Here is an 18261-nt window from a genome sequence, read left to right as displayed (position 1 = left end):
TTTCTATCCTTCCTTTGAAATACATCCCTTCTTCACCCCACCAGCCCCTCCCAAATTTTCCATATAGTTCTTTACCACCTTAGGGCCTTGATGAAGGCCATCAGAAAAACTTGTAAACTTCCTTCAAACCAAAAACCCATTGCCATCCAGTCGATTCTGACTCGTAGCGATCCTAGAGGACAGAGTAGAACTGCCCCATAGAGTTTCCAAGGAGCACCTGGTGGATTTGAACTGCTGACCTTTTGGTTAGCAGCGATAGCACTTAACCACTACGCCACCAAGGTTTCCTAAACTTCTTTAGTATGTAGAAAAATTATATGTAGGCAGAGAAATGAGGAAACCAATACTGAAAAAAAAAAAAAAAATCCTTACCTCATGTTAAATATGTTAAAGCTAGGAATATGTTTAACTTACATCTCGCGCACTCGCACAGGCCAAAGCTGGGTTTCCGTCAAGAGAACTAAAATGTCTCAGGTTTCTGGTACGACAAGAGAGGAAGATTTTTATTTGTAAATGTCATTCTGTGTTTTATTGTGTTGGTAGATACTCCTGCTAATCAAATAGCAGAGAATAATGGTGAAGTAATTCCTAATGCTGCTTTCAGTAAGCCTTGTTGGGGCTTCCCTTATAAAGTTTTTAATATGGCATCAAAATGCACGTTACAGAGAGGAAATTGTTGCATAACAGAGCCAGAAGGACATGATTAGTTTCTGTGCCCATCTTGAATGATATAAATATAAATAAATGGTGCTTTATATGTTTGGGGATAATGCGTCAATGCCTCAGACAACTGACTAAACTTACACAAAAAAATTTTTTTTTTTTAAATCACCAAATTCAGAAGCCTGTTCTATACTTTGCTCTGAATGATGGTGTTATGGATTGAATTGTGTCCTGTCCCCCCCAAAATATGTGTTTTAAATTCTAACCCCTGTACCTGTGATTATAGACTCATTTGGGAATGGGCTTTCTTTCATATGTTAACGAGGCCAGATTAAGTTGTGTTTTTAGTCAATCTCTTTTGAGATACAGAAGAGTAGATTAAGCAAGCCAGGAGGTAAGCACAAGAAAAAAAAAAAAAAAAGAGGTGAATATACAAACCACAGGATCTCCAAGGAACCTAGGAATGGAAACAGAAAACAAACAAGGACGTTCCCCAAGAGCAGGCGGAGAGAGAGAGCCTTTCCCTAGAGCTGGCACCCTGAATTTGGACTTCTAGCCTCCTAAACTGTGAGAAGATAAATTCTGTTTGTTAATACACCCACTTGTGGTATTTCTGTCATAGTAGCACTAGACAGCTAAGACAAATGGGTTATAGGATTTCCTATCATCTCCCTACCTGGCTGTGTCAAGTATTTCTATCTTGAATCCTAAATTATGGTGGTAACTTTATTTATTCTCCCCAATTTTATCTGCTAGATATTAGAAATTGGAAGTTAAATATTATATTGTTATAAAAACCCAGTGCCTTTGAGTCAATTCCGACTCATAGCTACCCTATAGGACAGAGTAGAACCACCCCACAGAATTTCCAAAAAGCGCCTGGCGGATTTGAACTGCCGACCCTTTGGTTCACAGCCGTAGCGCTTAAGCACTACACCAGCAGGGTTGCCTTTAAATTGTTATAATGCCATTTTTTTTAAAAAAAAAGCCCATTGCCATTGAGTTGATTCCTACTCATAGTGAAACTTATAGGACAGAGTAGAACTGCCCCATAGGGTTTCCAAGGAGCACTTGGTGGATTTGAACTGCCGACCTTTTGGTTAGCAGTCATAGCTCTTAACCCATGAGGGTTTTCTATAATGCCACAGTAGGAAATTATTATAGGTTTAAAACAAAGAACTGGGCAATTACTATGTTTGGTCTCATCTCCTCATACAGGCGTGATAATGATCCCTTCAGACAACCATTACAGACACAGAGGGATTGTTGACTGTGACTGTTTCCCCCCATATGGTTTCAGGTCACTGGAAGAAAGAAATGTTTTCTTCTCTCTAGAGTCAAAAACCAAGTTATAGGTGGCTGATTAACACTGTTCAGTACTGGACTGACTTTTCACAAATTATTTTCACTGTTGCTCATAAACAGTTTGTATTTTTTCCTAAAACTCTAGGTATTTTTAAACATTACCATCTTTAGTAATTTGCAGTGCAGTAATGATTATGGTTCCATGAACTTTGGCTTTTTGTACCTGCTATTTAACACTCCCAAAGACCAAGCGTTGGCCCTATGCCATTAACTAAGCATTATTCGCTCATGGCCATACTTGCTTCTGGAGTACGGCAGCTCATTTTTTCCCAGCCAAACTCTAAAACTATTGCTTAAAGAAATCCAAGTGGACAATCATATGGAAATTTAAAGGAATGAGCTATTGATTCTTCAGAAAATGTTAACATCCTATCTATTTCTCTGACATCCAAAGATAATTTTCTTTTACTCATCCAGTGATTTGTGGACTAGTAGATCACTTAATCTCTGATTTTTAGGTACTTCAATTATGAAAAGTGACAGTGATGTCTACCTAATTGATTTTGTTATTGTACTAGAGTCCATGGAATGGCCTCACAATTTGGCTTTGCTTTTTATTGCTTAGCATATCTCACTTGAGTTTTCCTCATTCATTTCTGGGTTAAAATAGCAAATCTCCCAAACCATCACTCTGGCCCATGGTATCAGTTTTTCTAAGAAATACTTAAATATGTTCTAAATCTACAGTTACAGTAAGTGGCATTGGCTAGTGATTTGATTTGAGAATTGAGACTACAGTCTGGATTTACTCTTTATGCATTAACACAGGTCAAATGGACAGGGACTGCATTTTGAGTCAGTAATGGAAGGCTGAAGGCTGTCTTAAACCAATCATATCAGTTTTACCCATGACTGATTGATCCCTAGGGGCAGAGCCTTGTAAGTACTTCTTTTACGTGAATGGACTCTATAGAGTCTGGAGTTTCATTCATAAAATGGAGACTGAGAGGAAACACACATACATACACACACACACACACACATACATACACATTGGAATGTCCCTTTATACAGAGCTGAAGTGTGTAGTGTTCCATCAGCTGCCGCTTTTGCCAGTTGACTGGAAGTAATGATTAATGCTCATTGGTCCTGCCTGCATGTAACCCGACACTATTTATGGCCTTCCAGTGTTCCTAATGTATAGTGAATGAGAAGACAACATTCTCAAATCAGAAACATAAACAGGAACTGGTGGGTCTGAATTCCATTCAAATATGTCATTTCAGCCACACAGTGTTTGTCCAACTTGGATTTTACAGTCAGGAAAGGGGGAAGGGAAGGACAATCTGCTTGTGAGCTGTACTAGCTTGAAAAGCAGAGCTTAGAAGGGATGGAGGGGGAGAAGGGTTTTACAGTGTGGGATTTTTAGTTTCTTTTTAAAGAAAATAACCAGAACTGCTTATTGCAAGTGGGTGAGCTTTTTATATGTGGAACTAAGATTTAAAATTAAATGAGACAGTTTAAAAGATGTACATTTGGCTATCTCCCAGTGGTGCATGTGTGTGTCTATGTTTCACACTTGGGCAGAAAAGAGGGAAAATAAATATTACTTAGTTTTTAAGTATATGCGTAAGTGTATGTTTGTACATTTGGAATATTGCTATACAATTTTGAGGGGCTTAAAGGACTTCTGAAAAGGAGCCCTGGTGATGCAGTTGTTAAAGCACTCAGCTGTTAGCCAAAAGGCTGACAGTTGGAAACCACCAGCCACTCCTCAGGAGAAAGATGTAGCAGTCTGCTTCTGTGAATATTATAGCCTTGGAAACTCTATGGGGCAGATCTGCTCTGTCCTATAAGGTTGCTATGAGTTGGAATCGACTCAATGGCAGTGGGTTTGATTTTTTTTTTAAAAAGGACTGCTGTACTTAAAGGAGTCAATTATTTTAATAGTTTAGAGGAAAAGTTGTTTTTATTTTTTAATGAAATATTTTTCACCCAAGATGTGAATTACTTAATTGAAACCATTTCCAAAGATTTTTTTGTTAGATTAAACCGGTGATTATTGTTTTTATCATGTGTGTGTGTTTGTGACTTTTCTACTTAATTGTTTCCAATAGATTATAGTCTGGGAAATTTTACAGCAGTAGATAATTCAAATATAAGTATCAAAAACAAAACCAAACAGAATGTGAAGCGTGTGTCATTGTGACTTAAGTATTCTCTTTAACCTAGAAAGGTGTCTTTGAACTCCTCATTCTGGTGACTCTTTTTCAGTGTCTGGGTCTCCACAGTTCATGGCTTTATTCACACGATATATTTTTATTTATTCTTAAAAAAACCAAAACCTCTGACGTCAAGTCAATTCTGACCCATAGTGACCCTATAGGATAGTGTAGAGCTGCCCCATAGGGTTTCCAAGGAGTGGGTGGTGGATTCAAATTTGTGACCTTTTGGTTAGCAGATAAGCTCTTAACCACTGTGCCACCAGGGCTCCTGTTTATTCTTAGCATCAAAAAATAAACCTATGTACCCTGTATGACTCTGGGAGCATACGGAACCCCAGGTTTGACATTTATTTACTATCTGTATCATTTTTAAGGATTAAACATGATTTTGTTTGTAAAGTTATTTATATAGTATCTGGCACATATTAGGGGTCTAGGCAATAGTGAAGGATTTCAGTTGGCATGGTGGTGTTTTGATTTCTAGAGATTTCCTGCAAGATTGCTAGTTCTTTGATAAGATGGCATTATTATTATTTCTAGTATTCAAAAATATACTATTTGGGTCTAGAGAATAAGACAAAGTAAGGGAGGTATTCTTATTTTACAATAATATTCGTATTGAGCAAGGTCAACAATATACTGTACTATTATGCTGTTTTGCCATAGGAAAAGAAAGTCATATTGAACTTCTTACTAGTATTATTCATATTGAAAGTAAATAGTACAAATGATGTGAACATATTGGTGATTCCAGGAAAAATGAAAGTAAGAGAACAAAGAAATCTATGTTGTATTTATTTCAGATCATCTAGATTCCAGAAGAGGAACAGTCCAGGATTTAAGCTCAGCATTAAAACCTCTACCTTGTTTAGAATTTTTTTGTGACCCATTTTGACAGCTAATTGCATCCTTTCTCGTGTTTTCTTTTAAACCTCTGTTCATTGTCAGAGTGCAGTAATGTCTAATAAATAGTTGAAGATGCAATTGTGATTATGTTTCCTATCATTTCAACTTTATTTTTAGCTATGGCTTAATAAAACCATCACAGGCTTGTAAAACTTGTAAAATTCTGAGCCTAGTAGATTATATATACCATTCTTGATTCGATCTGGTCATTATTTATGTGGGATAAAGTCCAAAGAAAACCCAGATGCTTAGAAAATTTTGTGATTTTATAGGTAAATTTCTATACTGCTATTTGACATTATGTAGCCTTTAAGTTTCAAAAAATCTGAATCCAGTTAGCTGCATTACTAAATTTGTTTTATGTTTTTAAAGATTTTCAGTGTGCTATTAAATGATTATACATTTAACAGTTTATTCAGCAAAATCTTAATGAGTATATTCTATATGACAAACACTACGCTAGTCACATAAAGCTAAAAATACTCCTCTCCCTGTTCTCAAAGCCTATTGACAATAGAATTGGTACATCTGAGCTGCGGTAGAAGAAATCTCTCTGCAGGTTTTACGTTATTTAAAATCATGGTTTACTGAAAAATGTAAGGACACAGATTCTATCTAAGTGTGAATGAGATAACTAAATTCATCACTCACTTCTTAAGGTTTCAACCAACTCCAACTTTTTTGCCTTCTTTACAGGAACTATGTTCAGAAACTAAGATGTTCTACTCATATCATGCTTTTGTAACGGACAACAACTAGGTCTCATAAAACTTGACTTTTTTGACATCACAGTTGCTTTCTTAAGTGGATTCAGACATACTAATGCTGGGCCTTATTTTTAGAGTTACATTTGTTCTGTAAAAGAGTGATTTTATGGGAGTGAAAAATTCCCTCACATTAGCATCTTTTCCAGGAAAGTTTACAAAATATAGTTTTCTCAGTCAGCTACACCAGGTCTATTCATGTGACAAGTAAAAAAGCAGAGTAAAAAAAACAATAATAATAGTAACAATTAAAAAAAAAAAGGCAGACTAATGGGATGCTCCACTAGGATGTATGTTTGCATTTAAGGACGTCTTCATAAGGGTGATGCTATTTGTGTGCTCTAGAGAACCTTTGGAAACCCTGGTGGCGTAGTGGTTAAGTTAGTGGTTAAGTGCTACGGGTGCTACACAAAAGGTCGGCGGTTCAAATCTGCCAGGCACTCCTTGGAAACTCTATCGGGCAGTTCTACTCTGTCCTATAGGGTCACTATGAGTTGTAATCAACTCGATGGCAGTGGGTTTTTAGAGAAACTTTGGATTTTACACAAAAACTTTGAGATTGTTAGGAAATGAGAAGAAACAAAACATAAAGTGGTCAAGTTTAGCAGAGATAAAAACTTAGCAAAGTTTGTCATATACTCCTCTTCCTTGAATAATATTGATGTTACTTGACTCTTAATACAATTTAACATTTCCAGATTTCTTTGAAAAATTAATTAGAACTCCTAGGTATACATTGAAATACATACATGTTCATACCTGTGTAGATTTTTCCTGATAACTTCAGATGTATGTTTACCCACACATTTTGGCTTCAGATATTTAATTTTCTATTTTTAAATTTTTTACCATCATCAATAAACAATATACAAGATTATATGGACTTGATTTTCTCACATCACCTCCACAAAGAGTCAAGTGTACAATCAATTCATCTTTGCATTGCACACTAATATGAAAACAAAACCACATGAAAAAAGTCTAAGATTGAACTTATTCCTATTTGCCTGTGATTTCTCATTTACTCTTCAAGGCATGAATGCTTAATTATCATTCTGATTATATCATTGCTGTAGGAATTATTTTTTTATAGGAATTTAACCAGAAGCATCAAATGAATAAGATATATCTTTTCACTTGTTCAGAGTTTACGGCATGAGATAATTTCAGGTTTGCCCATTAGCCATTTGCTAACAAAGTAATTTCAACAGCCTTTGTAGCAATGTCTCAGACAGCCATGGCAAATATTTCCCGTATGTTCTGGCCCATGTCCGTCTTAGAACTTTAGGCAAACCATGCCCCGAAGGGGAATTTTCATTATGTACTACTGGGCAGCAAATATGCAAATGAGAGCAGTGCCTAGCAGTATTATATGTGCAAAGTTAGAGTTGCACTTTGTGGTCAAAACTTTGGTAAAGCTTCCCAAACCCGTATCAGGTTTCCCAACACAGCTTTAAAATGCAAGTCAAGACAGAGAAATAAACTTTAAAAAAAAAAAAAAATTGATGTTTTGCCTGCGTGTCATAATTTGAAAGCTTTAGTAATGTTACTAAAGGTGAAGGTTAGTCAAAACAGATAGTTTGGGGTGTTTATCGTTATTTTTATTTTTTAAATTTCCCCGACGTTGACCAGTACATTGAAATGACAACAGTGCTTTGCTGCTTTGAATTTTTGCAGCATATTAGATCAGCTTTCATCACCATGAACTCATCTGTGACAAATTATAGGCTGTTTAGCTTCTGCAAGCTGATTTCTCCCAATACTAATGTCATGTTACAGAGTTCTTTGATTTTCAAGTTCCAAACTAAGTAAAAATCCTTTGTCCTGAATTAAATTTACACAATTGAATTTACAGATTGAATTTAAAACTTTTTAAGCCAAACATCAGGGTATAACACTGTAGAAGGCATCTCAGTAGTCAAAAAGAGATACTCCCAAATATTTTGAAAATATAATGAGAATCTGTCTTAAACCTTATTTTAAGTAGTTTATTATGAATTTTGAATCAGTATATTTAAGTATTATTAATAGTCTTGTGAAGAACAATGAAGAGTAAGTACACCTATGAATAACAAACTAGCAACATCAATGGATATATGATTTAAAAACAGCAGGAATAACTTACTTAGTGATATAATTAATCACCCCCTTAAGTACTATGGTACACTTGATTTTAAATACTTGTGAGGTTCACTTAAAAAGTAGATTATGTTCTTAATAGTACTATAGATTGAATTCTTACTGTGTGCAGGTATTGTGTAAAATGTTTCACATGCCTAAACCCGTTGCCATTGAGTGGATTCTAACTCAGAGTGACTTTATAGGCAGAGGCGGATTATCCAATAGGCAAAGTAAGCACTGTGCTTACCAGATCATCTGTAGTGAACAATTCCACGTTTTTTCAGCACATCAAAGACTCTGCTTCTAGGTATGCTGGCATCTATCTCTTCCCCAACCCCACAGCACCTTCCTGTAGAATCAAAGCCCCTTTTCAAATTCACAATCCCTGACAGGGAAAGATGACTCAGTGAGGAGGGTAAGCACGAGTTTACTTGTGCTTACTTACTAATCAATTTCAAGTGAAATTGTTCACATATGATCTGGTAAGCAAGGTAAGCACTGTGTTTACTTTGCCTATTGGATAATCTGCCCTTGCCTATAGGACAGAGTAGAACTGCCCCATGGGGTTTCCAAGGCTGTCATCTTTAAGGAAGCAGACTGTTACATCTTTCTCCCGCTGAGCTGCTGGTGGGTTTGAACTGCCAACCTTTTGGTTAGCAGCACAGCACTTAACCACTGTGCCACCAGGGCTCCTTTTCACTTGCTCTACGCCATATGAATCTTCCCGTCGACCCTTTTAAAGATATTAATACTATTATTCCTGTTTTATGGAGGAGATTGAGAGTTAGAACTGTTAAATAACTCACCCAATGTCATACTCCCAGGAAGTGCCAGAACTGAGACCCCAAAACCAAGTCTATGAGATAACAAGGTGCACGTTTGTAACAAGTATGCTATACTAATGATCCTAAAATGATAACATATGGACCCATACTAAAAAAAAAAAAAAAATTTTTTTTTTCATACTAGGGCAGTGCAAATATGCCGTCATCTTAACATTTGTGCATTGTTGAACCACAGCTTCTTATTCTAAGTTTTATTTTATGAAAAAAAGAAATGAATATATATGCAATGCTTCCATTCTCAGCCACAAAATATTTGCCTTTGAAGTCTCCTCTTAGCCATTTTGGATCTTAGTTGAGCATTTAGCAAAAGTTAAAATGTAATGCCAAACTTCATTGGTTGGATTTTTTATTAGATAAGGTAGAAATGAAAGCAGCAGGCAATTTAATTAGCAGTAATTTTTCTGGGCAAGTCATTACTTTGATGAACTTCAGAGCAATGTTTATGGCTCCTAATTAACCATGTTAGTCATTTGATTGAATAATCACTTTGGAAATGTTTCTACAATTTGATTAGAGTCTGACCCACTCTGATCATCATAAATTAACTGATATCACTTTAGAATAACATGACTTTAGTTACTTTATGGGAATAAGCTCCTCTTAGCTGTATTTTTTCAGGCTTCTATGGACCGTATAAAAAACACCAGTCTTAAAGATAGACTGAATTTAAACAATGCTAGCAACTGTGTCTCAATTTCAAGAGCTAGATGTTAGTTTTATTTACTCTGGGGTGTAATAAAAAGTATTAGGAATTGGCAAAAACACAATTATATTCTCATATGTCTTTTTGTCTAATTTGCTTTTCAGTAATTTTTTTTTTTTTTTGGACACATATCACAACTTGGGCCTTTGGAAATCTAATGGAAATTCTGGCTTTCCCCTTAGTATAAATCATTAACTTGTCATAAGCTTTAAATCAGAATTTTTAAACATTATAGATTAAGAGACTGAAGAATATTACAAAGCACAGCAATAAATAACAAATCAGCCATCTCAATAGATCAAGAGTATTTGTGGAATCAACAATCAAGTCCTATCTTCAATGTCAAATGTCTAGTTTTTCAGGATTTTGCTAATTTTTATTATAGTAGAACACTTATATGGTGTTCCTTCAAGTTCGAATAGTGAGTTTCTGAGAAATGCCTGCATTTCCTCTCTCTCTTCTTTTCCTCCTTCTTCAACCCCTGGGGAGGAAAGACTTACATTTAGTCACACTTATACGTAATAGAGTTTAGCTTATGTGTTTTCCTCTAGCTGCCTCCAGAGCCAGCCAGCTGTTTTTACAGCCGTACTCCAGCTGTGTAGCAGTCAGTAAAAGTATTTTGTGGCAAGGTGTCAACATTGGTACAACAAAATGCTTGCCTCCAAGCAGCTGCTGACCTGATGGCAGAGTCATTAACACTGTCCCTTCCAAGCCCAGCTGCTTTGAGGGACCTGATGCCTGGCAATAAATCAAAGTAACATTAAAAACTAGCTTGAAGTACAATTAGTCAAAAAGTTCAGATTAAATGCATTGCTAACTATTTGGTAACTGAATATCAACTACATTGAAACCCTATTATAATGCCAATATCAAGAAATAGGTTAACTCTGCCTTTTGTTGAGTCAGAATCAGATACTATGCAGCACTTTATATAAAGAGGGCATGGTGTGGTAAAATGTTTGAGAAGGGAGCTTTATAGTATCTTCAACTTGTAAACTATTGATCGCAACATACTTTCAAATATTGTTGATATTATGGTTTGTCATTACGATATATTTTTAAAATAAAGCCACAAAAGATACAATTTTCCCCTCTGTGAAGGTTTCACTTTGATAATGGTGAAAACTGAAAAAAAAAAAACCAAAGTGGCAAAGTAGATTCAAATGATAAACAGATGTTAGGAAATTCTGCACTCTGCTATATGTCTGCATTGTAAATTCTGTTAAATGCTTCCTATTTGGGTTGACATGCATCACTAGGCAAATTAAAAAAAAAAAAAAACTGCAGATTTTAAGAGGGAACATTCTAGACCAATTAAGAGCTATATCTGTGCTGAATGAACACTGCTAATTGTCTATTATAGCAAGAAAGTTTATCGACAGTCACAAAGAGACAAAGGTTTTTAGATTCTAATTCATTTAAATGTCCTTTTTCACTTGTTCAGAGGTCCTTTGCCTATTAAAAGTGGTAGAAAAGAGGGCATGATCCTATATTAAATAGCATGTTTGTCATATACATTTCATAAATTTATGTTTGTATGTGCTGTTTAAAAAAATCTTAGTAATACATTCTCATGTAGAATTGACTTGATCACATTTATCTACAAATTCCTACAGAACCTATGTATGTTACATGCAGGATTGGGCATTTATGTGGGATCTGAAATTTATAAAATTTGGGGAATCATCTTAAAAAAGAAGGTGAACATGCAAATAAAACTGGATACAGGCCTCAGAAGGGACCCCTGCAAGTGGAGGGCGGGCCCTGAAGGTTAAGCTTAACTGGATTCATCATGAACTACTCCTCCCCCCGCCCCCGCCCCACTGTGTGGTTATGCAGGTGAACCTTTATATTCAGAACCAAGGAATATGGGGACTGTAATAGATTTTTGAGAACATTTGACCCCGACCCTTTATTTTATGGAAACATAGGCTCAAAATGCTTTGTGCAAAGTGAAATAGCTTAATTAGTAGTAAATCAAGGACTTGAATTTTCACCTTTTGTCTCTTAATCCATTATTTCTTTCTTTTCCTCCTTATCTAAACTACCAAACCCATTAGATACACAGCCATCACTATGACTCAAGTTTAACCATTAACCAAGTTTATTTTCTCAATGAAGAGCTGACTTGGGCACATAGGCAAGGCCTTACTCTTAGGGTAATAACTATGTGTGAAATTGTTGCATTTCTGATTTATAGCCTCATTGGTTTTGAAGATGATCTATTTGCTTCACCAAACAAAAAGCCTGTCATGCTTTTATCTGGAGACGGAGCAGGGAGGAGCGAGGGCGAAAAAGCAGTCACCTAAAAAAGGCTAGAGCAATTTTAAGAGCCTTAGCTATTTTTGTCTTTTCCTTTTGCCTAACAATCTCTGTCTCGTGTTCATGAAATAAACTATGAATGAATCTTTGGTTAATTTTTCTTTTTAGACAGAATGCCAAAAGGTATATACATTTATTCCGTAATTGTCATGAAGCATTATTATAAATCAGGATACTCTTTGTTGCTAGGACACGATCACACTCATGAGGGGTTGTTATTCGAGCTAACCTTTTTAGCAAGGTTGACTTGGATAATACTTTGAATTCAGGTACCTGTTCAAGAGATTCAGCGCTCACCACGGTACGCTTCTCATTCTTCCATTTCTTGTGTGAGCCATGCCTGAAATGTTAACTATGTGTTGACAGGTTCCCCTCTTGGGGACTTGTGTCAGTTTCTGTTACGTTCCTATTTGTGATAACAGCACATTTTCAGCTCCAGATGCCTCTTTGACCAATGTTGTTTCCTTTTTCAGAAGTGCCTAGCTGCCACTCCATTTATATGCGGCAAGAAGGTTTTCTGGCTCATCCCAGCAGAACAGAAGTTAAGTTTTCTATTATTGAAATTTTTTGTAAATACCTTTCAAAATGATCAGTGCTCACAGAATGAGGTCTCTAAATTAATCATAATAGTCTATAGGAAAAATCATTATGTTCCCTAAATCATGATTTTAAAACTTTATCTTTTTAAAGTAAAAGGAAGATTTTTCATGTCATGATACCCTGTATTTGGTTGTTAACATGAGTCATACTCTCATAAACAGCTGAAAAGTAGATTTCTGTGTTCTTTCTTGCCAATAACCACATCCTTTTAAAATAGAACATATGCTTTATAGATTAGTCCACCTTTCTGGGCTCTACTGAAGTGTATTTTCGAGGAATATTCAGTTTTACCCTACAGACCTAAGTCATAGTTTTGAAATAAACAGTAAATGTATAAATGAGCTCATCTTTAAAGATCCTGGATTTTACATTTTTGGATAAGTAATTCTTAGGAATGGGATTTCACATAAGAGGCCTAGGGAAGTTTTTATTGTGGATGTGTTTGTGGTAACCAAGGAGGGAAAACTTTTCTCTAATGGAATTTGATACCTGCAAAGGAATGGATAAGAATGATTTCATCTGGGTATAATCCCTATTAAAGTATTTCTGGAAACATGTGCATAGTTCTTGACCTAAACACTGTTTTTTCAGTAAGACTGACTTATATGCATCCTACTAGGTTAGGTCTAATGCTGATTATGTTGTATAAATGGTATTAACACATGTAAATCCCGGTATTTAAAGGATAGTGGGGGCTCAGTGGTTAAAAGTTCCTCTGCTAACCAGAAAGTTGGCAGTTTGAATCCACCAGCAGCTCCTTGGAAACCCTGTGGGGCAGTTCTACTCTGTCCTCTAGGATTACTATGTGTCAGAATCAACTCAAGGTCAATGGGTTTGGTTTTTGCTTTATAATGAGATGGTACATCTAAATGCTTGAGATTAAAAGTCTTATACAAATGCTTTGCAATTATTGTTGTAGTTATTGTTAATAAATTATACCTATTATAGAGACCTATACATTTGAGAAATAAAACTGTGACTAAATTATATGAAATTGCTTCCTGTTGATTAAAGATAATAACAATTAGATTAAGGCCCAAAATCAAGGCAGTTAGGAGAAAATGATTGTGAAACACTGTCAATTTTTGTATTTTTCAGTGGACTTAGTTATGTTACAGCAAAAAAAGGAAAGTGTTTTTTTTTTTTTTTTTCCCCTCACTATCTTGGCTATTGAAGATGAAAACATGAGAAGAATTGCCTAGGTAAATATTTCTACAAGGAAGTAAGGGTGTAAAACAAATCTGTTTCAGATCATCAGGGTAATAATGTAAGATAAATATCCATAATTCACATTGATTTCCCTATCTTCTTTTTGAAAAAGAAACTTGCAAGAAACTGGAAAAGGAGATGATACATGTCTTAGTTATCTAGTGCTGCTATGGCAGAAAAGCCACAAGTGGGTGGCTGTAACAGAAATTTATTTTCTCACAGTTAGGAAGTTAGAAGTCTGAATTCAGTGTGCTAGCTCTAGGGGAAGGCTTTCTGTCTCTGCTGGCTCTGGAGGAAGGTCCTTGTCTCTCTTGAGCTGCTGCTCCTGGGCAATCTTCCTGTGTCTTACCATCCCTCTTCCCCCATCTCTGCTTTGCTCATTTGCTTAATCTTTTTTATATATCAAAAGAGATTGACTCAAGATACACCCTACACTAATAACACTAATAGTGCCTCATTAATACAACAAAGACAACCCATTCCCAAATGGGGTTATAACCACAGGCATAATGCATTGCTATCAAGTCGATTTTGATGCATAGGGACCAGGATTTAGAACACAAATTTTGGGGGGACAAAACTCAATCCATAACAATACATTATGAATCCTAGGTTTGCCAGTGCTTGCGTGAGCTCTGTGCTTGGATTAATAATAATGTGAATAAAAATAGCTAGCCCTTATATACCACTGTGTTCTGTTGTTGTTGTTAGGTGCCATCGAGTCAGTTCCAGCTCATAGTGACACTATATACAACACAACGAAACACTGCTTCATCTTGGACCATCCTCACATTCATTATTATACTTGAGCCCATTGTTGCAGCCACTGTGTCAATCCATCTCGCCAAGGGTCTTCTTCTTTTTCACTGACCCTTTACTTTACCAAGCATGATGTCCTTCTTCAGGGATTGATCTCTCCAGTTAACATGTCCAAATTATGTGAGATGAAGTCTTGCCATCCTTCCTTCTAAAGAGCATTCTGGTTGTACTTCTTCCAAGACAGATTTGTTCCTTCTTCTGGCAGCCCATGGTATAGTCAGTATTCTTCGCCAATATCATAGTTCGAAGGCATCAATTCTTCTTCAGTCTTCCCTATTCATTGTCCAGCTTTCCCAAGCATATGAGGGAAGCGCTTGAAAACACCATGGCTTGGGGTCAGGCACACCTTAGTCCTTAAAGTGACATCCTTGCTTTTCAACACTTTAAAGAGGTCTTTTGCAGGTTTGCCCAATGCAATGTGTCCTTTGATTCCTTGACTGCTGCTTCCATGGGTGTTGATTATGGATCCAAGTAAAATGAAATCCTTGCAACTTCAATGTTTTCTTCATTTATCCTGATGTTGCATATTGGTCCAGTTGTGAGGGTTTTTCTTTTGTTCATGTTGAGATGTAATCCACACTGAAGGCTGTAGTCTTAAATCTTTGTTAGTAAGTGCTTCAAGTCCACTTCACTTTTAGCAAGCAAGGTTGTGTCATCTACATATTAATGTTGTTAATGAGTCTTCCTCCAGTCATCATGCTGTGTTCTTCTTCATATAGTCCAGTTTTTCAGAGTATTTACTGAGCATACAGATTGAATGAGTATGATGAAAGGATACAAACCTGTCACACATCTTTCTTGACTTTAAGCCATACGATATCCCCTTGTATTGTTTGAATGACTGCCTCTTGGTCTATGTACAGGTTCCTCATGAGCACAATTAAATGTTCTGGAATTTCCATTCTTCAAAATGTTATCTATAATTTTTTTGTGGTCCACACCATCAATAAAACACAGGTAAACATCTTTCTGGTATTCTCTGCTTTCAGACAAGATCCATCTGATATCAGCAATGATATCCTTTGTCCCACCTCCTCTTCAGAATCCAGCCTGAATTTCTAAAAGTTCCCTGTCGATGTACTGCTGCAGCTGCTTCTGAATGATCTTCAGCAAAAATTTACTTGTGTGTGATATTAATGATATTGTTCAATAATTTCCATATGTTGTTGGACCACCTTTCTCTGGAATGGGTACAAATATGGAACTCTTCCAGTCAGTTGGCCAGGTAGCTTTCTTCCAAATTTCTTGGCGTAGATGAGTGAGCACCTCCAGGACTGCATATATTTGTTGGAACACCTCAATTGATATTCTATCAATTCCTGGAGCCTTGATTTTCACCAATACCTTCAGTGTAGCTTGGACTTCTTCCTTAAGTACCATCGGCTCTTGATTATATGCTACCTGCTGAAATAGTTGAATGTCAGTCAATTCTTTTTGGTACAGTGACTCTGTGTATTCCTTCCATCTTCTTTTGATGCTTCGTCATTTAATATTTTATTAAATATAGAATCAATAAATATTGTTTCAATATTGCAATTGAGGCTTGGATTTTTTCTTCAATTCTTTCAGCTTGAGAAATGCCCAAATGTGTTTTTCCCTTTTGGCTTTCTAACTCCTGGTCTTTGCACATGTCATTATAATACTTAACTTCGTTTTCTCAAGCCACCCTTTGAAATCTGTTCAGCTCTTTTACTTCATCATTTCTCCCTTTCTCTTTAGCTACTCAACATTCAAGAGCAAATTTCAGAGTCTCACCTGACAACCGTTTTGGTCTTTTCTTTCTTTCCTGTCTTTTTAATGTCCTTTTGCTTCCTTTATGTTTGATGCTCTTGGTGTCATTCCACAACTCATCTGGTCTTTGGTCATTAGTGTTCAGTGCATCAAATCAATGCTTGAGATGGTCTCTAAATTCAACTGGGATATACTCAAGGTTGTACTTTAGCTCTTGTGGACTTGTCCTTATTTTCTTCAACTTCAACTAGGCACTATTTTAAACTTGCATTCATCCTCACAACAAATCTATAAGGTAGATGCTGTTATTATCATCTCCATTTTATAGGTGAGAAAACTGAGCCATGAAGAGGTTAAATAACATTTCCAGAGTCACCAAGTTGAGAAGTGGCAGAGCCATTTTTTACGAGAATTTTTGTGGTAATGGTTGTATTTTGTTTGTGAGCTTCATTTTGATTATGAATAAATGTGTCCCATTTTCTCCCTACAGGTTGTATGTTTGAAAAGGGCCCCAGGCAATTTTATGATGACACCTGTGTTGTCCCAGAGAAATTCGATGGTAGGTTTTGCATTGTGCTTCAAGTTTGATTTTTGTAAGAGGGAATGGACAGATCATCTGTGCCTCTCCTGAAAACAGCTGACATTTCTACTTAAAGATTTCTACACACATCATTTAGCATGTTCTGAATTATAGCTAACCTTCACTTCTTACAAATTTTCTTTTTCCTCTCCCACTAAGGTTTTTTTTTTTTTTTTTTTCCTCTTTCTTTTGCTCTGTATGAGATCCATTCTTGTGGATATATATTCAAAGAGCGTTCTTCTTGTTGAGATTTGTGTGGAATAAGAGCAGGCTTTCCATAGCTCTGATGAGCACACGTAGCTTGTTATTTGAGATTTATTGAAAACTGATCCTGTAATTAACAAAGCAGAGCCGAAAGCATGCTACTGTGGTGCACTGATGACTAATGCAGCCTCCTTGCTTTTATTGTTCATGAAAAGATGCATTATGGAACACAAGAACAATATTGCTGCCCATTTAGTTATTGTTTTTTAGTCCTCCTTTTTTTCCTCCCTTTCTGGGAAGATGTACATTACTAATGTGGCATTACTTTGTAATTGCTTAAAAGGGAGTTAGGGAAAGCATTACCTTTTAATATCACTCACTGTTGCAATGAAAAGATCCCAGATCTTAGAAAGGGGCATCAAGTTAGATAGAACCTCCTCTTCTTGACAAGGGTGGCAGAAGTTGGCATCTATGAGGAAGCCAGGGTAAAAAGTGAACAGTTAATTCATTTAGTGGTTCTTCAGAGTGGTCTCTATTTCCTGCTTTGATTGTTTAACAGGAAATGAGCAGGGCCCTATGATTAGCTGATTGCACAAACTTCGGGGATCATGGCTGTAATGACTTGGGAGCTCTCAGAAGTTTTAATTGCCATTATTTAAACACAAAATACTTGCATGGATTGCTTTTTAATCCCTAATTAGTTGCTTGAAGACTACTATATGTTCTCCAGCTTCTTGCTATTCTTACACTTCTCAGAAGAGATGGTAAGTCTCGAGAAGATCCGCTTCTTTAGCCTCCCTTTAAATTGCTAACTGTATTTTCAAGGTCTCGAGGTTAAAACCCAATATGGGTCACTTTTGCGGCCTTGCGCTACAATAGATGTTAGTTTTACACTTTGGGTTTCAGAGGTGTGAACTGTGCTATTTAGCACCATTAGCAGAGCATCACAATTCTTGAAATATAGTTTTTTTTTCTTGAGGTTAAGCATAAAGCCTCTACTTCTTGGAGTGGCCTTTATCAGTTTGTTTTATTCTTAGTAAGCTTTACATGTTAAGAAATTTCGAAGATTAGGAAGGGCATGTAAGGAAGAAAAATATCTGAAAACAATAGGATTGGGATGATATCGAACAGGTTAATGTCACCTAATGTTTAGGGACACTGTCTTGATCATTTGTTCACTTTCTTTTAAATACTGTTCAATTTTATACTAAGAAAATTTTTTTTGGAAGATAGTATATGTCTCATACTTTGCAAGGAATGGAGA

At 36.2% G+C, this 18261-nt stretch overlaps 1 protein-coding gene across 3 annotated transcripts in view; it reads left to right on the top strand.

Annotated features, from left to right (window-relative positions):
• The window catches only part of ETV1 (ETS variant transcription factor 1), a 104175-nt gene that overhangs the window by 72192 nt on the left and 13722 nt on the right, over positions 1-18261 (top strand). For all 3 annotated transcript variants that reach the window (XM_064290026.1, XM_064290027.1, XM_064290028.1), the window contains 3 exons: positions 12328-12395; position 13682; positions 16704-16772. In XM_064290026.1, coding sequence (XP_064146096.1) covers positions 12328-12395; position 13682; positions 16704-16772 — 138 coding nt within the window. The remainder of the gene's footprint in view (positions 1-12327; positions 12396-13681; positions 13683-16703; positions 16773-18261) is intronic.

The sequence above is a fragment of the Loxodonta africana genome, chromosome 8 (genome assembly GCF_030014295.1).
Source record: "Loxodonta africana isolate mLoxAfr1 chromosome 8, mLoxAfr1.hap2, whole genome shotgun sequence".
Classification (NCBI taxonomy): Eukaryota; Metazoa; Chordata; class Mammalia; order Proboscidea; family Elephantidae; genus Loxodonta; species Loxodonta africana.
Note: the sequence above shows the minus strand (reverse complement) of the source record. Positions and strands in the feature narration are given on the sequence as shown.